Source organism: Chiloscyllium plagiosum, unplaced genomic scaffold (genome assembly GCF_037043375.1).
Source record: "Chiloscyllium plagiosum isolate Xiang-an unplaced genomic scaffold, Cpla_swu_hap1 HiC_scaffold_36, whole genome shotgun sequence".
Classification (NCBI taxonomy): Eukaryota; Metazoa; Chordata; class Chondrichthyes; order Orectolobiformes; family Hemiscylliidae; genus Chiloscyllium; species Chiloscyllium plagiosum.
This window is the reverse complement of record NW_028270174.1, coordinates 5973273-6000925: the sequence shown is the minus strand read 5'-3', so window position 1 is coordinate 6000925 and position 27653 is coordinate 5973273. Positions and strand designations below refer to the sequence as shown.

Here is a 27653-nt window from a genome sequence, read left to right as displayed (position 1 = left end):
ATACTCATTTAGCGCCTTTCCTATCTCCTTGGACTGCGTGCACAACTTCCTATGAGAAGCCTTGACTGGCCCTAATCTTACTCTAGTCATTCTTTTATTCCTGAGATACCTATAGAAAAGCTTTAGTGTTTTCCTTGATCCTACCTGCCAAAGGCTTCTCATGTCCCCTCCTGGATCTTCTTAGCTCTCTCTTTAGTTCTTTCCTGGCTAACTTGTAACTCTCAAGCACTCTGACTGAGCATTCACATCTCGTGTATCTGAACCACTTCTGCTTTCACCAGGACCTGAAGGACCTTCTTCCTTGGCATGAGACAATTTTAAAATTGTAACTTATCCAGGAACAAGGTTGTGTGCACACAGGTGGCAAGTGAACAAAACTTTTGCATAATTACTCACAGCAGAGTTTTGAATATCCTCAAGTTTATGCAGAATGAAGTGCAGGCCAGCATGACTGAAAGCAGTGAGGGGTTAGGTGATTTATTAAAGGTGGAAATGATTGTCTTAGGGATGGTGCTTAGGGATATGCTCAGAAGCTCATTGAGGGTTCAAACATGTTAGCAAGCTTCAGCATCAGTCAGTCATTCTTCAGAGAGACGAAGAGAGTATGTGCCTAAGGAACAGAGTTTGCAGTGAGAATCAAATATTTAATTGGAGAAAATTTCTGTTCATTGAGTACCAAGTGTCACACAAGTGATGAGGGACAACAGTTAAAGGCAGCAGGGGAATCAAAGGGCTGTCGTGTGATACTATTGGGGGCCACCAGTTTTACATCTGTGTTTTCAGATGTTGTCTCTGAAAGGCAACATTGAATAAGGAATAGGATGGGACCAAGAAACGAATGAATCAGAAGTAACCGTGTGAGAATACATGTGAAGCCACTGCAGTGATATTCTAGCTACAAACAGATGGATGAAAATGGAACAAGGGCCATGTGGCCCCACAGTTGGAAAACCCAAGTAGGGAATGGTGATCAACAATACCAAAGCTACAAAAGGGTGAAGACAAATTAGGTGAAATAATTTAACTTTTATGCAATCAAACTGGATATAATTTGTAACTTTGATAGAAGCCTTTTCAATACCATGATAGGAGCCAAAAATCTAACTGGAGGAATTCAATAATGAAGCTTCAGGAGAGGTAGGAGAAATAAATATATGGTATACTGATGAGCTGAGATCAAGAAATATGGGGTGGTGATGCTTCTGTACTGCACAAAAGCCAACCAAAGCCAATGGTATTGACAGCCTGTACCTGTATTGTATTGTCCTTGAGCCAAGCTGTTCATTTGTACCAGCTGTAGAAGTGACTGCCTCTCAATTTGGAATTTACAACCACTACAGACAAGACTCATTTTCAGTTGTCCTTAAAGGTCAAAGGAGATGATGTATGGGAGCTCATTGACAACAAATATGGAGATGGTTATGTAGCTTCAATTGGATGCACAGATTTAGAGAAAGTTGGGGCATTGCAACTCATGATGTCATAAACTCAGCGCTGAACAGCACGGAAACAGATCCTTTGGTCCAACTCATCCATGCTGACCAGATATCCTAAATTAATCTACTCCCATTTGCCAGTATTTGACCTATATCCCTTGAAACCCTTCCTATTCGTATACCCATCCAGATGCATTTCAAATGTTGTAATTGTACCAGTCTCCACCACTTCCTCGGACAGCTCATTCCATATATGCACTACCCTCTGCATGAAAAAGTTATCCTTTAGGTCCCTTTCAAATCTTTCCCCTCACCTTAAACCTATACCCTCTAGTTTTGGACTTCCCTACCCCAGGAAAAAGGTCTTCGCTATTCACCATTCCAATCCCCTCATGATATTATAAACCTCTATAATGTCACCTCTCAGCCTCCAATACTCAAGGGAAAATAGCTCCAGCCTATTCAGCCTCTCTCTATTGCTCATACCCTCCAACCCCAGCAACATTATTTTCAGTCCTTTCTGAACCCTTTCATGTTTAACAATATTTTCTATTGCAAGGAGATCGGAATTGAACACATTATCCAGAAGTGGCCTAACTAATGTCTTGTACTGCTGTAACATGACATTCCAACTGCTATATTCAATGCACCAACCAATAAAGGCAAATGCCTTCTTCACTACCTTAATTGTGACTCCAGCTTCAAAGAACTATGAACCTGCACCCTAAGGTCTCTTTGTTTGGCAACACTCCCAAAACCATACCATCAACTGTGTTAAGTCCTGCTCTGATTTGCCTTATCAAAATGCAACACCTCACATTCAGCTAAATTAAACTGCATCTGCCACTTTCTGCCCATTGATCCATATTGGGGCATGGACAGATAATGCTCAATGATATCATTCACAGGCAGCAATGAGACAGTGATGCCAAACCCTTGTAAAAGAAAAGAAAGGTCAGTGCTCTCCAGAGAGTTCCTTCTTGTGTGGACCCATCCAGCTCTTTAGACTTGATGTCACAACAGTTCAGACTGCAACACAGAAATGACAGAGTCCATTATCTCCCAAGAGGGATGGATGCCATCTTCACAGTGGACCTGGCACAGAACATACCATACAAACCTGAGTCAAGTGCAGATCATTCTGGTATAACACAAATTAGCTACAATGCAATTGAGAAATTATGGTCACGGTTTAGATAATGCAAACTTTCTACTGAACCAGCATAGCGCTTTTCCAAAGCATGATTTGCTATAGCATGAGGTTGCTGAGGGATGCAACGGTTGCATTATAGTAGAACGTCTTGTACTGGAAAATGGGATTAGAATATTTAGATAGTTGGCTGATGACCAGGCCAACATGATAGCCTCAAAGACCTTTTACCATGCTGTAAAAACACTATAACCCAATAAATCAACCATAATTTTTCTAGAAAAGGAAACAGGAATATATGGAAAAAAGTGGAGTTTGCGCATTCTCCCAGTGTCTGTGTGGGTTTCCTCCAGGTGCTCCAGTTTCCTTCCACAGGCCAAAGATGTGCAGGTTAGGTGGATTGGCCATACTAAACTGTCCATCGTGTTAGGTGCATTAGACAGAGAGAAATGGATCTGGGTGGATTACTCTTCTGAGGGTCGGTGGGCCAAATGGCCTGTTTCCACACTGTAGGGAACCTAAATTTAAAAAAAGGGGTTGAACAGCCTTGGGCTGAAATGATACAGATGGACCTATACCATGATCAACACTTCGGGTAGCCAATCATAAGGCGTCAGGCTTAGGCCAATCATTGAAAAGCAGGAAGGAGGGATGAGGGCGCACAGTAGCTAGGCCCCGCCCTCTGCCTGGACGGGGACGGCGATGGACATCCAGAATTACCAATCGCGAAGCGCTCCGGGCAGAGGTCGGGGATGCCAAGCCGGAAGCTCGGCCAATCGGCAACGGCCTGGGGGGCGGGGCCGGCAAGCTCGTGCGCAGCCTCAGGAGTGGGGAGGGCGAAGGCAGAGAAAGACAGGACGGTTTGTTGGCGGCGGGAGTGGGAGCGCCGAGAGAGAGAGACACACAAAACCGGCAGCACGACACGTCACTCACCCTTTCTCCTCATTTATCCCGAATAATACGGCGAGGACGAACTCAAAGTATAAAAAGGAAACCCGGCCGGACTTTAACGTGACGGACCTTTTCCCGGTGCCTCGCCATCTGACCGGGTGGTGCTGGTCGAAGGCCCCGACCGTTTTTCCGTCAGCAGCAGCTGTCGCTGTTCGGTTATCCACCCCTTCCCCTGAGAAACGGAGAGGTACGCAGGGGAAAGGGAAGGGGGTCGGCGAGTGACGACGGCGATAACCGTTCTGAGAAATCGGCGGGACCATGGGTGAGAGTCGCGTTCGCGCAGGAGCGCTCCCTCTTTTTTTATATACCCCCCCTCCACCCGCCGCGCGCTCTCCCCGGCTGTCGTGGGGCTCGGTGGGAGAGCTGCGCATGCGTAAAGTCGCCCCCCCACCTCCTCCAGCCAGGGGCGTGTGTCAGCTCGGTGAGTGCGCATGCGTGAGCTTGGAGGCGCCCACGTGCCCGAGAGGGGAGTCATCCAGATCGTTGACATACGGGTCAACGTGAACATGAAGGGGTTGCCGGCTTTGGGCGGGCTCACCAGCCAGGGGTTGTGTTTTGAATGGCGGGACCCAAGGAAGTACAGAGGATATTCCCCTGAAGGGTGGGGAAACCTTGGTGTGACTGTCCATAGGTCCTGAAGATAGCAGGACAACTGTTAAGAAAGCAAATCAGTGGAGAAATCAGCAGATCACGTTTGATATCATAAGATATAGGAGCAGAAATTAGGCTATTCAGCTTATCAAGTCGGCTCTGCCATTCATTCATGGCTGACAGGTTTCTCAACCCCCATTCTCCTGTAATCCTTGATCCCCTTGATAATCAAGAACTATCTATCTCTGTCTTTGATTATACTCTATGATCTGACCTCCACAGCCTTCTCTGGCAGTGAATTCCATGGATTCACCATTCTCCAGCTGAACAAGATCGCCTTTTCTGAGCCAAATGACCCTCTTTGAGAATGGCTTTTGAAACCATTCATCCTACAGCCACGTGCGTACATATAAATGTTTTCCCAATGTGACAGAAATATTTTGCAACCAGTTTGCAGAGTCCAGAGAGTGCTTATACTGTATGTGGAACGGTGTATTTTTTGTCACTGTCTCAGTTGTTTTTTAGTTACTAAATATTTTTAAATTGAATTTATCGATTTAGAGACAAAAACTGCAGAAACTGCAATCCAAGGTAGACAAGCAGGAGGCAGGGAAACCACAGCAAACCAGACAGCATCAGGAGGTGAAGTTGACATTTTGGGTGTAACCCTTCTTCAGGGCTGGGGGTGAGTGTAAGGGGAGCTGCAGATAAAGGGGGGAAGTGGCAAGGTGGTGAGTTGGGGATTGGTGAAGACAAGTAGAGGGTATGACCTGGTTGGTCAATAGGAGGGATGAAAACTGCAATTTCTTTGTACATGGTTATTTAACAGATTGATATCACTGTGGCAAATTAGGAGCCTCATTTCCCACATTTGCAAGGGTATTATTGTAAGCCTGTAGTTCATTACAAACTAGTTTCCACCTTTTTGTTTCTTTATAAAGTCATGAGGGGCATTGATAAGATAAATCGACAAAGTCTTTTCTCTGGGGTGGGTGAGTCTAGAACTAGAGGGTCTAGGTTTGAGGTGAAAGGGGAAAGATTAAAGGGGACCTAAGGTGCAGTTTTTTCACACCAGGGGTGGAACCTGTATGGATTGAGATGCCAGAGGAAGTGGAGGAGTCTGGTACAATTACAGCATTTAAAAGATATCTGGATGGGTTTGTGAATAGGAAGAATTTAGAGGGATATGGGCCAAATACTGGCAACTGGGACTAGATTAATTTAGGATATCTGGTCAAGCAATTAATCAGTTTCAAGTACAGTCCACCAGGGGTGGAAAAGCTCAGCTTTTGTTTTCATGAACCTCTTCAGAGATGCTATGAAACACCCATGAAGCAGGTGGATCTTGAACGCAGACTGCCTGGCTCAACGGCAGGCATCTACCACTGTGCAACAAGAGCCCTAGAGTGCCTATTTTATTTCTCTTTGTACTCAGAATTGCTCTTGCACACAGCTGAACTGTTTTTTTTTCTACAAACAATGTTCATTTGCTATCTGCCACCACATGGTAATGTTCATTTACTATCTGCCACCACTAAATCACCCACATTTCCAATTAAGCAATGTATGTGCAGAGCCTCACAGGGACAATGGAATACAGAATCTAGCTCCCTTGATTTTTATTTTGTAATCAAGCACCACTGGAGCAGGTGGAATTGAACCTGAGCATCCTGGCCCAGAGGTAGGAGCACTACATAAGCCCTAAGAAAGGATTGGGGGGGGGGGGGGGGGGTCAGACAGTCAACCATGTTTTTGATCATTTGTGATTTTTAAAAAATATATATATCCGATATTTTCACACACCTCAAGCATTTGGCATTTGAACCCAGGACTTCTGATAAGAATGTGTATAAGGTATGAGCAGTAGGGAAAGAGTTAAGTTTAGGGTTGCGGGACAAAGGCTCAGCTAGCATGACATTGGCCAGATAAGAACTTGCAGTAAACAGTGACGTGCTGGAGGCAAGGATAGTGGTTTAACAAGGTGAAGAACATCTATTATGTACTGCCAGTTAACGAGATGAAGAACATCTATTGTGTCATGCCAGATGGCTTAATCTTTACTGTTGATGCTTGCTGATTTTAACGGTCACCCAATCAATATAGACGTTGCCTTATTTGGATGCTGCTATAACTCTATATAATTCCGTAAGAATCTGCTGTTCGAGAGAAGACCGAGAACATGGGTGATGGCTCTCCCTCCACGGCTTGGAATAAAGATGAAGGTAGAGCCATACTGTGTCTGGGTGTTTGCTTTGACTGATGTGGAAATGGGACAACACTGGCACAGCGATAAGGACACTGCTGGTGCACTACATAAACCCAAAACCAAATGCAACTTGCAGTCAATATCTACTTTCCAATACTGTAGCTGTTCTAGAAACCCTTTAAAGTAGTTTGCATTTTCTAATGCTGACTGGTCACAGTGTGATCCCTACCAGTATTCCTGTAATTTCCCATTATTGTTTCTTCCAGACAAATAATTCTTCTCCATGTCATTAGTGAATGTTTATTTGACTAGATTAAGGTGGGCATCACAAAAACAGTTAATCTGGTTGTTATCTCATTGCTGTTTTTGGACTTTGCTGTGCAAAACCTTGACTATATTACATCCAGCTACATTACTTACTGTGGTGCATCGTCTGTATTATGCTTGGAACAAATTTGATATCATAGGTGTGATTTTAGATTAAGGTCTACATGGTACAAGTTGAGAAGTTTCAACAAATTTGTATAATCTTTTGAATTGGGTGCTTTAATTGGATAACTAATTTAAATTGAGAGAAAAATGAGAACAGAAAGAAATGCATTTAGTTACGCAATAAATGTTATATTAACCATCAATGAAATTTGTTTAACTTACAAAAATCCTGAAACTAAATGTATCATTACCCTTAATTATAGCCTTAATTGCAAAATTTTATTTCCAAGCACAGTTGAATATTGTATTGCTTCTTAAACGATTGAAAGAGAGATGTCGCATTTTTGGAGTTTTCAGTTCAGTTGTGGAGAGTACACATTTGAGTGTTTTGGCAGAAATTGAAAATAAAATAGGTGATTGAAGCTTTAAATCGAAAAATATTGAACAGTGATAGTTAACTGCTCTGGTAGGCTGGGAATATGCTGAATTGAATTGAATTTATTGTCACATGTACCGAGGCACAGTGAAAAGCAGATCAGAGTTAAGTAGCATAGAGAAGTAAATAACAGGTAAACAGTGGTAAAAACAAAAACACAGGTACAGGCGAATGTTGAGTTTGAGTCCATTCAGTATTCTAATAACAGGAGAGTAGAAACTGTTACGAAACCGGCTGGTGCATGTGTTCAGGCTTCTGTACCTTCTCCCCGATGGTAGAGGTTATAGAACAACATTGCCAGGGTGGGATGGATCTTTAAAAATGCTGGTGGCCTTTCCTTGACAGCGGGCCTGTAGATGGATTCTGTAGATGGGAGGTTGGCCCTTGTGATTGTCCGGTTCGTGTTCACCTCTCTCCAATCTTGAATGGTACAGTTGCCATACCAGGTAGTGATACATCCAGACAGAATGCTCTCGATGGCGCACCTATAAAAATTGGCAAGGGTATTTGCCGTCATGCCAAATTTCCTCAGCTGTCTGAGGAAGAAGAGACATTGTTGGGCCTTTGAAACCAGTGCGTCCACATGAAGAGTCCAAGAAAGCTTGTTGTGAATGACCACTCCTAGGAGCTGACACTCTCCACTCATTCCACCTCTGTGCTGTTAATATATAGAGGGGCATGAATAACATCCAGCCAAAAGTCAATAATGAGTTCCTTGGTTTTGCTGGCATTGAGAGCTAGGTTGTTCTCCGTGCACCATTTTTCCAGGTGCTGTCTGTTTTGTCGCTATCTGAGATTCGACCAACAATGGTGATGTCATCAGTGAACTTGTAAATGGCTTAGTGTAGTATATAGTGAGTACAGCAGGGGGATGAGTACGCACCCCAGGGGGGGGCTCCAGTGTTGAGTGAGGATGAAATATTGTCCCCAGTCTTCACTGATTTGTGGCCTGTGGGTCAGGAAACTGAGTATCCAGTTGCAGCAATTGGAGCTTAGTCCGAGATCACTAAGTGCACTGAGAACAACCTAGTTCTCAATGCCAGCAAAACCAAGGAACTCATTAACGTTTGGCGGGATGTTATTCATGCCCCTCTATACATTTAGTAATTTAGTCTTGAGGGGATAATAGTGTTGAAGGTTGAACTCTAGTCAATGAATAGGATTCTTACATAGCTGTTCTTGGTGAAGGGCAAGTGATATGGCATCTGACTTAGATCTGTTGGTCCAATAGGCAAATTGGAGTGGGTCAAGAGTGGTAGGAGGCTGATGTTGATTAATGCCATGACTAATCTTTCAAAGCACTCCATGGCGACTGAAATTAGGCCCACTGGGTGGTTGAGGCATGCTGTATGAGCCGCCTTAGGCACAGGGATGATGTTGGCCCTCTTGAAACAGGCAGGGACAGTGGTCTGCTGCAGGAAGAGGTTGAAGATGTCTGAGAAGACCTCTGCCAGTTGATCTGCGCATGCCCTGAGTGCACAGCTGGTACTCCATCTGGTTCCATTGCTTTCCTTGGATTCATACAAAGGAAAACTGATCTGACCTCTGATGCAGTGACTGTTGGGATAGGTTCGTCAGGACTTATCAGAATAGGCTTCCCTGAAGAGTCTTGTTTACACTTCTCAAAATCTGCCTCCCACCAGTCAAATGAGTGTATAATATGTAGTCAGTGGACTAATTTGTTCTAATGTGGTATGCAAGTAGATTTTTATAATCAAACTGAAGACGTGTTTTTTTTTGTCTTTGTGTGAGTTGGGATTTTTTTGCCTTGATGTTTTTTTGTCCTTCGTGGCCAAAAGTGCAACAGAACAAGGTTACACTGTTACATAATATTTGGATTTAAGTTGGTACATTTCCAATGATGCTACCATTTGTAATATTTTTTACAATACTACAAATTACCAAGGAAATTGCTGGCTGACTTGTTATTCAATGCCCCATGTTTGTGTGCTCAGCCAAGCTGTACAGCTTCAAATAGGGTTCATTTTTAAATTTTCATTTATAAATGAAAGGATACTTGAAGTAAAATTATTAAAATCAGTCAGTGCAAGGAGGAAAGAAATTGATCTTGTTGTTCAGTTGTCTTGTAATGTGTGTTTAGTTTCTCCACAATGAGAATTTGATAGAACCTGCATGTTTATGATGTGTTTTATAATCACAGGCCATTCCAAATGATTTACAACCATTACAGCCTTTTTGGAGTATAAACACTGTTATAATGTAGGAAACATGACATCCAGTTCTGAGCAGCAAGGTCCCACAAATAACAACATAACAATAGCTGGTAGTTATTTTTTTAATCATTCATGAGATTATGGTCTTGCTGACCAGGCTAGCATTTATTGCCCATTCCTCGATGCCCTTAAGGTGGTGTTGAACTTCAGCCTTGAAATTCTGCAGTCCGTAAGCTGTAATTAGACCCACAATACCATCATGGAGTTCCATGATTTAGATCTATCGACAATCCAGGAATGACAATACGTTTGCAAGTCAGGTGTCTGAAAGGGAATCTTCTGGTCATGTTCTGCTGCCCTTGTCTGTTCAGGTTGGAGTGGGTTTGGAAGGCGCTGTCGAAGAAGCCTTGGTGAATTTCTGCAGTGCGTTTTGTAGATGGTATACATTGCCGCTACTAAGCATCAGTGGTGGATCTGGTACTAATCAAGCCCGCTGCTTTGTCCAAGATGGCATCACATTTTGGTGGTGTTGGTATTGGATTCATCTAGGCAGGTGGGGCGTATTCCATCATGCTCCTGACTTGGGCCTTGTCAGTAACGAACTGGTTTTGGAGAGGCTCAAGGTGAGTCACTTGCTCAGGATTCTTAGCCATAGTATTTAGATGACTGGTCCAGTTTCGTTTCTGATTAGTTGTTAATAGTGAGAGATTTTGAGATTATGCCATTGACTGTCCACAGCAAATCATTCGATTCTGGCTTTGAATTTGGTAATTGCCTGGCATTTGTGTGGTATGAACGTTACTTGACACTTTACAGTTAAGCCCTAATATTGTGCAGGTCTTACTGCATGGACTGCTTTGGTATCTGGGGAGTCACAAATGGAGCGGAACGTTGTCTAATTGAGTGAATGTCCCCATTTTTTGACCTTTACAGTGACAGATCATTGATGAATCAGGCAAAGGTGATTGGGAGTAGGACACTATCATGAGGAACTCCTGTAGAGAACTGGAACTGCGGTGAATGACATCCACAAACCACAACCATCTTGCTTTGTGCTAGGTATGACTCCTGACCATCTGAGTGTTTTACCCCTGATTCCCATTGAGTCAAGCTTTGCAAAGGCTCCCTGATACCACGTTTGGTCAAATATGGCCTTGATGTCACCTCACCTCTTGCGAGTTTACCTCTTTTGTCTGTGTTTGAACTAGGGCTATTGTGAGGTGAAGAGTGCAGTGGCCTTGGTTGAACCCAAATTGTGTATCAGTGAGTAGAGTATTGCTGCTTGATAGTATTGTTGATAGCACCTTTTTATCACTTGGATCCAGAATAAACTGGGGAAGTAATTGACCAGGTTGAATTTGTCGTGGTGTTTTGTATACAGGATAGACCTGGGTAACTTTCTACATTGTTGGGTAGATGCGACTGTTGCAGTTGTACTGGAACAGCTTGGCTAGGGAAACAACAGGTTCTGGAGCACATCTTCAGTACTATTGTTGGAATGTTGTCAGGGCTTACTATATTTGCAGGATCCAGTCCCTCTACCTGGTTGTTGATGTCATGTGTTGTGAATTGTAATGCTGGGCGTCTCTAGAGGACGCTAAAATAAGTCATTCACTCAATACTTCTGGCTGAAGATTGTTGTGAATGCTTCAGACTTATCTTTTGCACTGAACTGGGCTTAGCTCCACCATCATTGAGGATGTGGGCATTTGTACAACTTCTTCCTCCATTATTTAATTATCCATCATTATTCAAGATAGGATATGACCGGGCTGCAAAGCTCAGACTTGTTGGTTTGGGATGCAAATACTATATTGTGGTTTCACAATGTTGACACTGCATTTTTAGATATGCCTGTTATTGTTCCAGGCATACCCTTCTGCAATTTTCATTAAGCAGGATTTACTATAACATGCATTTCATTCATGCGAATTTGCTATAGCCTGATTGAATTGGGGACACTGTTTCTGAAACACAAACTTTTAAAGAGTGTATTGGTTATAACATGATTCCAGTCCCATTAGATTAAATGGTGCTGCTATTGCAGAATTTTCTTATGACACAAGATTGCACAAGAATGGAACTACTGCGTTACAGCTGAACTGACTGTAACAGTAGATTGGGAGATGAGCCAGACCCTGAAGTTGCAGATTATTTTGGGAGTACAATTCTGCTGATGAATGTTCATGGCACCTCATGGACCCATTGTCTTGAAAACTTAGCATGGCAATAGTGCCACACAACCTAATTCTTAAGAAGAAGGTGGAACTTCATCTTGACAAGAACCTTGAGGTGGTTGCTCCTACCGATATTGTCACAGGCAGTGGTGAGGACAAGGTACAGTATGTTTTTCCCACTTGTTTCATATACCCCCTGCTGCAGACCCAGCCTAGCAGCAATGTCTTTTAGGACTCAACCAGTAAAGGTGTTACTCAGCCATTCTGGGCTGTAGACATTGTTGCTTCTGGTCGAGAGTGTTGTGCTAGAAAAGCACAGCAGGTCAGGCAGCATCCAAGAAGCAGGAAAATCGGCATTTTGGGCAAAAGCTCTTCAGGAATGAGGCTTGTGAGCCGTGGGTGTGGCTCACAAGCTTCATTTGTGATGAAGGGCTTTTGCCTGAAATGTTGATTGTCCTCCTCCTGAAGCGTCTGATCTGCTGTGCTTTTCCAGCACTACACTCCTGACTGTGATCTCCAGCATCTGCAGTCTTCACTTTCTCCCATTTATGCTTCTGGTACCTAGGTCAATGGCAGGTGGTGTACTGTTCATTTTTTTTTTTGAGACTTTTGTATCGATTGTTACCATTTATGTGGCTTGTTGGGCCATTATAGAGAGTAGAGTCATAGAGATGTACAGCATGGAAACAGACCTTTCTGTCCAACTTGTCCGTGTTGACCAGATATCCCAACCCAATCCAGTCCCACCTGCTAGCACCCCACCCATGTCTCTCCAAACCTTTCCTATTTATATACCCATCCAGATGCGCTTTTTAAATGTTGCAATTGTACTAGTCTCCACCACTTCCTCCGGCAGCCCATTTAACACACGCACCACCCTTTGCGTGAAAAAGTTGCCCCTTGGGTGTCTCTCATATCTTTCCCTTCTCACCCTAAACCTATGCCCTCTAGTTCTGGACTCACCCACCCAAGGGAACATGCCTTGTCTATTTAGCCTATCCATGCCCCTCATGATTTTATAAATCTCTATAAGGTCACCCGTTAGTCCCCAAAGCTCCAGGGAGAACAGCCCCAATTTATTCGATCTCTCCATATAGCTCAAACCCTCCAACCTTAGCAACATCCTAGTAAATCTTTTCTGAATCCTTTCAAGTTTCACAACATCATTCCCATAGCAGGGAGACCAGAATGCTGCACAATATTCCAAAAGTGGCCTAACCAATGCCCTATACAGACGCAACATGACCTCCCAACTCCTGTACTCAATATTCTGACCAATAAAGGAAACCATACCAAACGCCACTTTCACTATCCTATCTTTCACTCCACTTTCAAGGAGCTATGAACCTGCACTCCAAGGTCTCTTTGTTCAGCAACACTCCTTAGGACCTTACCATTAAGTGGATAAGTCCTGCTAAGATTTGCTTTCCCAAAATGCAGCACCTCACATTCATTTAAATTAAACTCCATCTGTCACTCCTCCATTAGCCCATCTAATCAAGATCCCATTGTAATCTGAGGTAACCTCCTTTGCTGTACACCTCCAATTTTGGTGTCATCAGAAACTTACTAACTGTACCTCCTATGTTCATATCCAAATCATTTATATAAGTGATGAAAAGTAGTGGACCCAGCACTGATCCTTGTGGCACTCCACAGGCCTCCTGTCTGAAAAACAATCCTCCTCCACCAGTTCTGTATCCAAATGGCTAGCTCTCCCTGTATTCCATGTGATCTAACCTTGCTAACCAGTCTCCCATGAGGAACCTGGTCGAACACCTTACTGAAGTCTATATAGAGCACGTCTACCGCTCTGCCCTCACAAACTCCTTTGTTACTGCTTCAAAAAACTCAATCAAGTTTGTGAGACATGATTGTCCATGCCCAAAGCCATGCTGACTGTCCCTAATGAGTTCTTGCCTTTCCAAATACATGTACGTCCTGTCCCTCAGGATTGCCTCCAATAACTTGCCCACCACTGATGTCAGGCTGAGTAAGTTGAATGTCATCTGTACTGTGGAGTCTGGCGTTGCATGAACACCACATCAGGTATGGTCGCACTTTCCTTCCCTGAAGAGTATTAGTGAACCACATGGAATTTCCCAACATCCACAGTGGTTTCATGGTCACCATTAAACTTAATTCTAATTTCTTACTGAATTCAAATTCCACCATCTACCTTGGTGGGATTAAAACGTAGAGCTGTGCATTACTAAAACAATGCTATCACCTCTGTTGTATTATTGGGGGTTATATTTGTTTTGTAACAGAATTAAATTATGGCAGCTTTTGATGATTCAAAAGGAGCTAACTAAAATTCAAATACAACTCAAAGCACTTTGAGAATAAATTATAGTTTTACTGCTTTTGTTTTAAATTACACAAGTGCTAGAAAATTAATCAGAGGTCATTTATGTCTGCTGTTCACAATCCCTGTAGAGATCAATAAATTTGAAAAGCATTTTTGAATTTCTGGCAACAGAGGATCAAATAAGAGTTCAAGATTTAACTTTTGGTGAAATAAGAAAGTAAAAGCCTAAAGTAAAAGTAAATTGCCTAAATGCTATTCGATAAGTAATATATATTAAATGACAGAAAAATCCCCTTTTTAACTTTTAACAAATGAAAATTCCCCTCCATGGTTATGTTTGGTCCCTTAACTGTTTATTCCAGGAACCAGTCCAAACTATTCTCAGCTTCTGGTCTTTGCTCCCTTTCTCCTTCTCCAGCGAGAGTACTTCAGTGGTGAAGGTTACCCTAAAATTCCTGTTCCTAGCTAAACTGAGGTGAATTTTCCAACCTCATTTATATATATATATTATAATTGAAAGGGGAAAAAAACAAATTTTTAAACTTTTTTGTTTTTCAAAATTACAAAGTAATACAAACAAGTATAAACACTAATATACAATTATATAAAAGAAAGAAATAATAACCAAAACACCACGAAAGAGAAAAAGGGGAAAAAAAATGCTCAGCTAACTACTAATCTATCCTACAAATAACCAAAGCATAAAATAAGATAACTTACATTACTAGTAAGAAATAACATAATAATTTAAGTATATACTCAAAATGGATTAACATCAAGTCATGATAAAAACCACTACCACAGCTAGACAAAAGCCCTTGACAATATGGCCGAAATATCTGTGTCTATATAGTTCAGAAAGGGTTGCCATATTTTATAGAATAATTCAGTGTTTTGGTGCACCATATTTGTGAGGAAGTCAACGGGGATATATTCCATGATTAACCTGTGCCAGTTCGAAAGTCCTGGAGGGCCCTCTGCTACCTAATTGACTAAGATATTTTTTCTTGCACAGAAAGAGAGAATGGAGAATAATTTCCTCCCATGCACATCCAGGGAGGGCAGATTTGAAAAGCCATGGAGAAGAGACACTGGATCCAATCCAATCTCCGTTCCCAAGATTTCTGTCAGAGCGTTCGCTGCTCTGTCCCGGTATTTGCGGATCTTGTGGCATGTCCATAAACAGTGCGTGAGAGTGCCCACTTCTGTTTTACATTTAGGACACATTGGGGATGTTCCTATCTTAAATTTTGCCAGTCGTTCAAGTGCTATATGAACCCGATGGAGTATCTTTAATTGAATAGCTTGAGTTCTATTACAAATAGAGATCTTTCTGGCATTTTCCCAGATGCCCTCCCACATTTCTGATGGAATTTCTAACCCCAATTCCTGGTTCCATGTTTTAAACAGTCATTCCATGTCTTTCGATACCTCGTTATGTAATGAGTGATGAAGAGTACTGACCGAGGGTGGACCCATTGGCCATAGCACTCTTCTCTCCCTATCCGATTTGTAGGGATTGTCTGATAATGTGGTCATCTTCTGTATATAATCTCTTATTTGGAAATACAGAAAAAGGTCTCCATTAGGCAGTCCGAACTTCTGGTGCAGCTTCTCAAAAAACATCATTACCTCTCCATCGAACAGGTCCCCTAAGCAAGAGACACCTCTGGACCTCCAGGTTTTAAATGTAGCGTCTGTCAGTCCTGGCTGAAAACCTCATGCTCCCACTATCGGAGTATAAGCAGAGGTTTTTTGAAAGTTGCCCTCATCTTGCCGCATTATCCTCCAGGCTTTAATTGTATTTAGTAAAGTAGGGTTTTTACAATAGTCCATAATAGCACTCATCTAAAAATAAAAGATTGATGAGTGGACATTTTGCTCGGGAGGTCTCTGTTTAACCAAATTGATTGGGTCTCTTGTGACCCACAATCAGCTACGTAGCCTAACAGAGAACTCAACTGATACCTCCTAAAGTCTGGAAAATCCAGTCCTCCCCTTGCTTGTGGAAGCTGCAGCTTTTCTAATTTGATAAGAGGCTGTCTATGATTCCAAATAAAGGAACCAAGCCAGCCGTGTAGTTTACGTAACGCCAGTCTCGGCAACATCAAAGGGAGCATTCTCATAGGATCTAAGAGATGAGACAGAATATTCATTTTAACTAGAGCTACTCTGCCGAACCAGGATATTGGGAGATCTCCCCAGCGTTGAAGGTACTGCCTTATTTTCTCTAGTAGGTGCACAAAATTGGCTTTATACAGCTGACCAAATACTGGGGTGATAAAAATACCCAAGTATAGAAACCTCTCCAGTGACCGCCGAAATGGAAAACAAGATCCGTCCAATAAACTGGATATACTAGCGAGACCCCCCAATGTCATGGCCTCCGATTTTGTAAAATTGATTTTACAGCCTGAGAACATACTAAATAGATTAATTACTTGAATTAAGCGGGGCATGAATATCAAAGGATTACTTAAGAAAAGGAGGACATCATCAGCATAGAGAGTGATTTAATGTTTACCTGAACCAACCCCATTTTAATCATTCCGTCTTTGGTCACTTCAATCCCTGTGGCTGCTTAGGCTTATATTTTGCGTAGTGAACAATAGAGCTTGAAACAGTACACTGCAGGAAGGGGTCCTTCGGCCCACCATGTCTCTGCCAATCATGATGCATTTTAAACTAATCCCATCTGCCTGTAGGTCCCTTATCCCTTTTCCCTGCCTGTTTATTTGTCTGTCGAGATGCTTCTTAAAATATGCTATCTTATCTGAAAGTGACTACTGAAATGTGTTTTTCCAGAATTCAGCAGTTGTCATCTGTAGCTTCTTAATTCCAGGCTTTTTTAATATATTGAATTCAGATTCCACCTGTGGCAGGATCTGAACCCGGGACCCCAAAATATGAGCTGAGTTCAATTGGATTTAATAGTCTAGTAATATTATTGCTAGATCATTCCATCCTCTTAATTTGTGCTATTCTTCCCCTGACACATGCATGCACATTCCAAAGGGACAGTTCTGTCCTTCATCAGTCCTAATACTTCACTCCACCGTAGCACCTTCACCAATCGAAGAAGGTATAGCATTTGCCTGTTCATCACATGTTGTCCATAGCCACAAAAACAACATTTTCCATGTGAAGCAGTGTTTTACTTGTACGACTTTCGATTTAATTTACTGCATTTGCTGCTCTTAGTGCAGTTTCTTTCCAATGGTGAGACCAAATGCCTATATTTGCAAAATACTTCTACTCTTTCTGTTGGGGTGACCTTCACCTTACGATTGCTTGCCATTTCAATAAACCACCTTGCCCTCATGGTAAGATTTCTATCCTGGGCCAACTGCAGTCTTCCAAAAAAGCACACTGCAAGCTTAAGGAATACTTCTGCTGTTCTACTTATACTTTACTGCCTCAGTCCTTCTCTCCTTCACCATTGGTACACCAAAAAACTGCCCCCTACCTTGCCCTGGCTCAGATCAGCCCTGAGAATAAGGGTGCAGTGGCCAAATTAGTTGAGGCCATGTGGACAATCTATACCAAACGGTTTGATGAGATCCGTCTTGGGGCGTTGGCGTTCTGGCTTTGATGCAAAGCTGGGGAAGGCTAAAGCTAAGGTACTAGAAACAGAACTGGGCTAACTCAATGCCCACTCAGCTCGTTGTGTATGTAAGGAACAGTAAAACTGATCTTTTTTTAAAAAAGCAGTTCAATGCCTAGGTTTACCTCTCTGCTTTTTCCTTGGATTATTTTCTAATGTTATCATCGAGACAGAATGAGCTATTAACAAAATATTAAACAGACTTTAATCCATTGTTTTTAGCTCTGCCAAAAGCTTCACCTTTATATCAGTAACAACTACTGACTCTCATTGAAGCACATTTTTGCACACCAAAATGTGAAATAAAGATTTTAATTTGTGATCACGATATTTTCTGCCTCCCTCTTTGAATAACCCATATGGTCACTGAAACCCTTATCCATCTTTCTGGTCACCCACAGTCGCAGTTTGATCCAACACTACCTTCTGGATTCTTGACCTTCAATCTTTGCAAGTTGTAGTTGTGCAAAACGTCTACCTGTATTTCATGTTCTGTCCTGCACTAATTTCAGTTGGCCCACGATCTCTGCCTTTGCCAAATTATACTTGATCTCTTTTTTTTTCCCAGTACATAAATGTTTAAATCCTTGTGCTTTTGAAAGTTAGTCTCTCCCTCCAATGACATTCGGCAGCCTCTTCAGATTTTTACTGCTTATTTTGCCTGTCATTCATTTTCTGTTTGTTGAAGAGTTTCCCAGGAATGGTGGAGGAATTTCAGTTCTGCTCTCTGTTTAACTTGACTGCACCCTCTCCCACAACTAAATGTTTCCCCACCTTTTTTAAATAAAACTCCAAAGATACTTTACTAAGAAATGTTTTGAGCTAACGTCTCTTCCTGATTGAGTGCTGTTTATAGTTCATAATCAAATGCAAAAGACTTCATGAAAGTCAATGCACTGTATGTGTATTGACTGAGATACTGTCATCTTCAGACTCTTAAAAATGAAATTGATCAAAATAATCAAACTGGTGGTTTTACTTTGAATTTTAAAAGAATTGGCAATGTAATAAGTCAGCTGCTTTTCGGTATTTGTTCAGCATTCAGTGATGTAAATGAAGTACAAAACCTTAAGTAGATGCATTTAAGCCAATCCTAAATTAAGTTCTAACTTATGAAAATTTGCTGCAAAGAAAGCATCTAATCTTAAAGGAAAATGTCTTGTGGAACATTGTTACCATAATGGGAATTGTCTTGGGTAATGTCAACCTGTAGGAGAAAGCCAAATAGCCAGTGTGGTATTTTAGTTCAAAGATTTGATCAAAATCATTTTTTGTCGATTATGTAAGTGAGCTTAATATATTAGAGTTTCTAAAATGGTTTGGTTTCTTTCTCATAGATAATCTAAATGATGCCCTCCAAAAACTAAAATTGACTGCTGCTGATGGCACATCCGATAATGTGGAGGGATGCCTTGACTGCTTACTCCAAGCCTTGGCTCAAAACAGTGAGTAAAGTTTGAAGCATGCCTTTTTATGTTGGATGCTGCAGCTGAATGCCAGCTAATGTTTCTTAAAACCAATGTGTTGCTGGAAAAGCGCAGCAGGTCAGGCAGCATCCAGGGAATAGGAGAGTCGACGTTTCGGGCATAAGCCCTTCTTGCCCGAAACGTCGACTCTCCTATTCCCTGGATGCTGCCTGACCTGCGCTTTTCCAGCAACACATTTCCAGCTCTGATCTCCAGCATCTGCAGACCTCACTTTCTCCTTTAAGAAACATTACTCCAGCTGTTCAAAAGCTGGGCGATGTGTTATAGCTAGCAGTTGAATGTCTTGGCCAGTAGTGATCTCTGTTATCTTAAGTTTCTAGGTTTGCAGATGACTCTCCTATTGTTGTTATCCATTTAAAGAAGAATATAAGTAGGTTCATGTCCGACTGTCCCTATGGCAAGCTTCCACCTTGACTCTGATTCATATGGCATTGAAATGAGTGTTTGTTTATTAGTTTCTTCCCTGCAGCAGCTATCTAGGGCACTTGGCCAGATTGCATTAGCAGGGACCTAGGACCAGTTTTTCATGCCAATCTTTTTGAAGTATGGTTTGTGGCCTACAGAGAAGTAGCTTCTGGCCATCTGTCGTTCAACTCATATTAAACATTCAAAAAAAATTCTCTTGAATACAAATGGTCAGAAGTTATTACTTTTTTTACATTTAAATGGGATGATTGTGTTTCATAACCTGACTAAAATTTATTGCCTGCCCATCCCTGATTACCCTTGAAGGTAAAAGTGAACTGCTTTCTAAAACATTTGCAGCCCACATGATATGGGTACACCCAAAGTGTTATTAGGAAGGGAGATCCGGGATTTGACCTAATGTGGTAAAGTGATGATGTAGTTCCATGTCAGGATGATGTTTGCTTGAAGAGTACCTTGCAGCTGGTGGTTTCCATGAATCTACTTGTTTTTATAGATGGTCGAATTGCAGGTTTTGGCTGAGCTATTAAAGGGTTCTTGACATGTTACTGCAGTGCACCTCTTGATATGCACAGTACTCTAATGCTTGGGAGATGTGAATTATTTGAATGGTGAATAGGATCCCAGTCAAGTGGGCTTCTTTGTCTTGGAAAATGTCAAGCATTTTAAGAATCTTTGGAATTGCACTTTTCTCTAAACGAATGGAATGTGTTCCATCATATTTCTGCATTATTTCTTATGGATGGTGGTCAGGCTTGGTGAATCCAAATGTGAGCTACTTGACGTAGAGCTCCCAGCTGTTTTGCTTCCCTTGTCCAGTCTCTTCCACTTGGGTCCATAATTCTTCTGATGCTTTACAGTATTTTCAGAATTTCCAGTTTGCAGGCTCCAGCTAATGCCTCTTCACCATTGGCGTGGAATCCCTTCTTACAGTCTGTCCCCCATCAGGTTGGTTTTGGAGCTCTCTGCTTCTCTCTGGGGAGAAAAGGACTGAACTTACCCCATCCACCATGACCCTCTTCTGCCTACCGAGCTCTTCCTCACAACCCCTCTCCTTTTTAACTCCTCACTATTTCGGATCAAAGGTATGGCCATGGGTACTTGAACAGGTCCCTCAGTTATGCCTGTCTCTTTGTGGGGCACATGGAACATTCTTTGTTCTTACTATGGCATCCATCCACAATGCTTTCACTGGTATATTGATGACATCAGCAGTGCTGCTTCCCCCTTTTTTCCCCGAATTGGAAAATTATCCATTTCACTTCCAATTTCCACTCTGCTCTCACCTTGACCTCGTCCATCTCTGACTCTTATCCTCTATGTTTGTGCCCCTCTCTGAAGATAAGCTGGACCACCGATATACACAACAAAATCACTGACTCCCAAAGTTATCTGGACTCCTTCCTAGTAAAAGCTCCATTCAGTTTGATCCCATTTCTTCATCTCTGTTGCATTTATTCAGATGATTTATTCAGGCTAGCTGGTTTATAAAGCATGCCCGTACAGTGGTGACTGGGCCATCATGGTTAAGTACATTTGCAGCACTTTAGCCAATACTAATTCTCCTTCTCCTGAGTTAAGGGAAAAAATATTCAAGATCCCATCTGACTGCTTCTTGGATAGCTGGCATTCTACTCTCCTTTATTTCAATAATGTCATGCAGGGGTATTTGTTTTTTCTTGTTCCCATCCTGGATAAGATTAAACACTTGAGCTTTATCTGTAACTTATTAACATAAAATATGGCATGTGTTGATTTCTACATTTTTTTTTATATAGATCTTTTGTTTATTTTAAGCTACACAAGTTCTCCACCACACCTAACCAATTTGCATGTTAGTAAATCTAGGGCCTGATTGTCGTCATCTGATTGATCTTTTGTGATACCATTCAGATATCACCTTGCTGAATAACCTCCAAATGTAACCTCTTCCTTCAGTTACTGTCAGCATCCCTCAACATGTCATACACCGACTTGTATGAGACAATTACTTCTGCATCCTTCATACTGCATTTCAGTAAGGCCCCTATCTGCAACCCACGACTTTGCTTACTATAATCAGTAAATTCTTTAATCTTATCTTGATAATTTTGGCATTAATTTTGGGATTATTTCAGGAGTCAGCATTTGTTATTTATTCATCCCTAATTGCCCTTGAGCCGAGTGGCTTGCTCATCCATTTCAGAGGATAGTTAAGAGTAACCACGCTGCCATGATTCACAAGCCAGAGATAAAGGTGGCAGAATTCTTTCTCTAAAGGGCATTTGTGATGTAGATGGGTTTTATGCATTAGTCATGGTCACCATTATTTGAATGGTTTTTGTAAACTTGATTTGTTTGTTAATTGAATTTAAATTTGACTAGCTCCCCTGATGGTATTTGAAACAATGCCCCAGACCCTTAAATGTAAAATAAATGCAAATGTGGATACTGGAAATCTGAAACTTACTCCTGCTGAGTTTCTCCAGCATTTTTATCTGTGGAGAGAAAGAGTTACAATTTTGATTCCAGTGATTTTTTTTAAATATATGGGTCTCAGTGTTAACTCTTTTTTTTTTCTCTCCACAGATGTTGCCAGACCTGCTGATTTTCTCTAGCATTTTGCTTTTATTCCCTCAAAGGTTTAGACTAAGCCCCTTTTGAGCATTGAGTCCTACAATATGCAGTTTTCTGACAGAGTCCTAGAGATGTATAGCACGGAAACAGACCCTTCAGTCCAACCCGTCTATGCTGACCAGATATCCCAACCCAATCTAGTCCCACCTGCCAGCACCCGGCCCATATCCCTCCAAACTCTTCCTATTCATATACCCATCCAGATGCCTTTATAATCTTTTTCTGGAGTAAGGTAACTCTAACATAGTTGGTAATTGCAGACCCAATTTACTTTGAGCACAAATACCTGAACTTCCTATAAACAATAATACAAGTAACCTCAAAGCAAAGAGATCTCCCAGTTTTTCTCTTATTTTAATTTTTGCCATGTGACTACTTAGTGTTTAATGATGGTCGAAAATGATTAAGGTCTTGGAAAATATTCAACTCCTGAGGGTTTCTTGTCCGATACAGGAGTTCAAGCCTTGACCAAGATTAACAAAAGCTGAACTTCACAGTTCATCTTGGCAGTAACAGGTGTGAACATCTTAAGAGGGTTTGTTGTTCATGTATTATACTGCATACAAAACATAAATTTTGGAAAATAATTTTCATGCTGTTTTGGGGAATGATCTTGTGTGGGGTATACAGATGCATTGTAATCTTAAGGTATATGTTATGAATCTGGCTGATGGTATTGCTGGACAAACCAGATAATAGAATGAAACGTGACTTGAGGGCCATATGTTTAATTTTATTTTAGTTAATCTGATGATTAGTCATGAAAATATACACAAAGCTGCAGATGTTCCTTAGCAACAGGATGGAATTTTATTATGTAGAAGTGAAAAAGAGACTAAACTAATAGGAACTGGATGCCATTTATATAAATGATCTGGATGTGAATATAGGAGGAATGGTTAGAAAGTTTGCAGAGGACACCAAAATTGGTGATGTAGTTAACAGTGAAGAATGTTATCTCCGAGTACGACAGGACCTTGATCAGATGGACTAAGGAGCAGCAGATAAAATTTAATTAAAATAAATGTGAGGTGTATAATTTTGGTAAGGGCAGGACATATACACTTATTGGTAGATTCCTGAGAAGTGTTACCTAACCTTGGGGTGCAGCCTCATAGTTTCTTGAAGGTGGAGTTGCAGGTAGACTGGATGGGGAAGAAGGCATTTGGTACACTTGCCTTTTATTGGTCAGTGCATTAAGTATAGGATTTGGGAACATTGGTGAGCCCACTTTTGGAATACTGCATTCAGTCTGGTATCTCTGGTAGAGGGAAGAATGTTGTTAAACTTGAAAGGATGCAGAAGAGGTTTTCAAGGATGTTGCTGGGGTTGGAGAGCTTGAGCTATAGAGAGAGGCTGAAAAAGCTAGGGCTATTTTCCCTGGAACATTGAAAGGTGAAGAGTGACCATATAGACGCTTATAAAATCATGAGTGACATGGATAGCGTGAATAGCCAAGGTCTTTATCCTTAGGTAGGGATAAGGTAAACCTTTAGGTGAGAGGGGAAAGATGCATGAAAGGGACCTAAGGGACAACTTTTTCATGCAGAGGATGGTGCGTGTATGGAATGAGCTGCCCAAGGAGGTGGTGAAGGCTTGGTACATTTACAACATATAAAAGACGTCTGGATGGGTATCTGAATAGGAAGGGTTTAGAGGGATATGGTCTAATGTTTCTCCATCTTTGGCAAATTCTGAGAGATGTTGCTGGGTATGGAGGGTTTGAGTTATAAAGGAAGGCTAGGACTTTTTTCACTGGAGTGTGGGAGGTTGAAGGTGACCTGATAGAAGTTTATAAAATAATGACGGGTACAGACAGAGTTAATGGTAGTTGTCTTTTCCCTGGATGGGTGATTTCAAGACCAGAGGGCAAGATTTTAAGGTGAGAAGAGAGATTTAAAGACATGAGGGACTAATATTTTAGACAGAGGGTGGTTCGCGTGTGGAATGAACTTCCTGAGGAAACGGTGGATGTGGGTACAATTACAATATTCCAAAGACTTATGGATAAGTACGTGGTTAGTGCAGGTGGGACGAGCATGCAGGTGGGACTAGTTTGTTTTTGGATTATGTTCAGCACGGACTGGTTGGACTGAAGGGTCTGTTTCCGTGCTGCATGACTGTGATGCTATGACACTAAACGGGACTAGATTAATTTAGAATAACTGGTCGGCGTGGACGAGTTGGACAAAAGGGTCTATTTGTGTGTTGCAAACACTATGACTTATCTAAACACTAACGGCCAAACAAAGTTTCAACCCATTTTCCATACTATCCATCAGGATACTCCTATCTCAGCTTTTTGTATATATACTTAATGGGCTCCTTGTAGTTTATTTTCAGACAGTTGTGGGAATAATTTCATAATTCTTTGGGTCTGCAGTCGTGAATCTTTCATAACTTGGTGTCTCTCGTTCTAACAACTTGAAGACTTCTGTAAAAGCTGCCCCAGCTTGGAATCTGAAGACTTAAAATACACTTCTGCTGAAGTGACTTGTTCCCCTATTCTGAACTGGAAGCACTTCATTCTGCTGCCAGGAGAAACAGATTTAGGTTTTTTTGTTTTGTGTAATTAAGTACAGGAGTACAATGAAAATGTACAATGTTGCCATTCCCATGGCCATTTTAGGAACAAAGATAACTAGCTACAAAAATAGAAAAATAAGTAAGTTTTTAAAAAGTTCATCACTATGTTGCTTCTTAATATAAAGTAGAAAAACAAAGAAAATAAGTTAAACATTTCGGTCCTTTCCAAAGCCTTGGACCTGCAGTCGCTCCACACTGAACTTTCCCCACAAGGGCCTGCTCCTCCCTGTGGTGGGCACACTTTCACTGCACTGGGTGAAGTACTGCCTTGGCTTTGCTCGCCAGCCTCTTCAACGCCACTGACTGGCATCTGGGCTTGTGCTGGACCTCGGCCGTTGCCATGCTCCATCGCTGCTGCTGTCTCCAGGAGGTAAGTTTTAAAAAACACATTATCTTAAAAAAAAGATAAACAGAGGAAAAACACAAGAAAAGAGGAGGGAAGGAGAAAAAGAAAAATGTGGATGGAATTCACAAGACCAAGGCTGAAGAGCCTGGGAGCTGCCTACTCCGCCACTGCTATCTTAGAAATATCCTACTTTCTGATCCTTCTCTAGATCCTTCTGAACTGAAGTCAGAACAAAAGTAATCACCTTTAATGTGTTTGTTACTCGTTACAAACTGAACAGTACAAACATCTTTTCCTTAACACTGCAAGGATCTGGTAGATACTTGACTGTAGTGCATCTTCTTGGAGCGAATTTACTTAAGTCACTGTTCAAAATTGTCTTTCTGACCTTTCTTTTAAAAAAAAACCTTTAAGAGCTGACCCACGTTTAACTGTCTGTTTTGGGGATTTGGATTTCCAAATATTATGCGTATGCATATAAAAAATAATGTGCATTAAAAATAATGCACATTTCAAATTATATATTTGAAACAGTCAGGTTTATGTCTAGTGTAGTATATTACTTAAGATGCCCACCTTAGTTTCATTTGCGGTGAATGAATTCTGGTTTCCTCAATTCAATGCTTTTAGATGATTGCAAGGTTTTAAACTCCATGTTTCTACTAATGTTGATCACTTCCATTATCAGTCAAAAAATGTCCATTTATTGAGTTAAACCTGCAGTCTCTCATGCTGCTGTCAATTTGAAATAATTTTTCAGCTTTATCTTTTCAATGTGATTTGCTACCATGCATGCCTCTAAGATGCATACTAGGTGCCTCCTTCCAGTACACACATTGCTCCAACTCTTAATATGACTCGTAGGCTAAGCCTCTTAAGACTAGAGATCATTGCGCTTTTTGTTTTAATAATATTTAAGCTCAAATTCTGCACAGGAATTAAAGTCGAACAGACCTTAGGCTGACTATACATGAGCACTTCACTCTAGTTTTTTTCCTCTCATTTTTACAACTAATACAATTCCAATTGTAAGTACTTAATTTCTAAACCTTGAGCTAATATTCACGCTAGGGTTTCATCCTTGATGCACAACTCTTATTTAATTTCCTTTTGTATAGTGCTTTGCCAATGCCTTCTCCAGGTTTAGGTGTCATGTCATGAGCAATTTCCACAGTTGTCTTAGGATATCACATCATTTACTCAAAGACATTTGTTCGGGTAATTTTTTTTTCTCTGCATCAACTAATAAATTTTATTGTGTAAGTACTTAAAATTTACACCTTGAAAAAGCTTAAATTAGTATACAAAACATAACTAAAACTAATACTTCTATAATTTGTATTGAAAGCAGTTATAAATCAGACATGTTAACATGGTTCCCATCTACTGTTAGCACCCCAATAGTCGAGTGTCTACATATTCTTCAATTACTTTGGATCCTCCGAGGCTCTTTCTAATGTCCTTTGCCAATATTTTCCGAGTAGTCTATTTACTTTTTTAGTCCATTTAGGACTGGCAACTACTTTATCATGGAATGTTGCAGCATAGCAGAAATTTAATTCATCTTTAAAAGACTGTCCAATTTGACCCAATACCCTACTATTTTCCCATGGCCCCAATTTTTTAACTATATCGCCCCTCAAAATTTTAATCATGAGATTGTCAGGTTACCTTTTGAGGAGTGTGTTATTTACATCTCTCCTCTCAGATGCATGGAAGAAATTATCATTTAGAATGTTTACTTTTTTGTTTTCTACTATTTATTAAATTAGCTTTTATTTTAATCTCACCCATCTGGAAATCAGAATCTAATGATGATCATTGATCCATTATCGATTGTCAGGAAAAACCCATCACTAATGTCCTTTAGGGAAGGAAACTGCCATCCTTATCTGGTCTGGCCTACATGTGACCCCAGATCCACAGCAGTGTGGTTGATTTTTAAATGCCCGCTGGGCCATTAAAGGTAGGTGATAAATGCTGCAGATCCAGTGATGCCCTTATTCCATGATTGGAAAGAAGTTCAGATTGTATTCTTGCTGCTGAAGTGTTAACATCTCTTGCAATTCATTTTGATATCTGCAGCTGTTTTTATTCCCCAGATTGATTTTTTTTTTTCCATTTTATCAGTCAGTGTTATAATGTTTCTGTATCTTATTGTTTCTGTGAACTTCAACCCCTTCCTTTATTCTTTACAGGACTTTGAGCTTATTTTTACTCTATCTTGATTTTTTTTAAATCTGTTTAAAATCATGCTTTTTAAATTGAATTTGTTTTTAATGTACCCTGCACATGCAGCATTATACTAAAAATTGTACAATGTATATTTTCCCTTATAAAATTCAAAAGTATTTTATTTTACGATTGTGAATTATACATCTAGCCTCATCAGGCAGAAACTAGTATAAACTGCATACTTGGTAATGAATTTCAAAGTTGCTGATGAAGTACAAACTGATGTCGTTGCTTCTGATCTTATTTCCAGATTTGGTGAGACTTGTAAATTGGGCCATGCAGCTGTACAAGAAACCAGTTGACTGCTACAATTTTGAATATTGATTTCAAAGCCAAAAGTGTGCTTTGAGTTTTAAAAGTACAAAATTAGCATTTTCAAAACTGGTTCTATAAAATGCTAAAAGATTTGAGTTCTGGGATAAATGAAAAAGATTGTACAAACAATGGGAAATCTGCACATAAATACTACGAAGCAGTGGAACACATTTC

General features: G+C 40.9%; 2 protein-coding genes across 7 annotated transcripts in view; one reads left to right on the top strand and one right to left on the bottom strand.

Annotated features, from left to right (window-relative positions):
* stpg2 (sperm-tail PG-rich repeat containing 2) overlaps positions 1-3655 on the bottom strand; it is a 377020-nt gene extending 373365 nt beyond the window's left edge. The window contains exon 1 of one of the 2 annotated variants that reach the window (XM_087979916.1): positions 3520-3655. In XM_087979916.1, the coding sequence (XP_087836042.1) occupies positions 3520-3532 (13 nt within the window). In that variant the 5' untranslated portion in view covers positions 3533-3655. The remainder of the gene's footprint in view (positions 1-3519) is intronic. The other variant, XM_043674437.2, reaches the window with a different exon arrangement.
* rap1gds1 (RAP1, GTP-GDP dissociation stimulator 1) overlaps positions 3468-27653 on the top strand; it is a 94226-nt gene continuing 70040 nt past the window's right edge. For 2 of the 5 annotated variants that reach the window (XM_087979914.1, XM_087979913.1), the window contains exons 1-4: positions 3468-3799; positions 4411-4527; positions 14880-15049; positions 18806-18913. In XM_087979914.1, coding sequence (XP_087836040.1) covers positions 4496-4527; positions 14880-15049; positions 18806-18913 — 310 coding nt within the window. In that variant the 5' untranslated portion in view covers positions 3468-3799; positions 4411-4495. The remainder of the gene's footprint in view (positions 3800-4410; positions 4528-14879; positions 15050-18805; positions 18914-27653) is intronic. The other 3 variants (XM_087979915.1, XM_043674439.2, XM_043674443.2) reach the window with 3 other exon arrangements.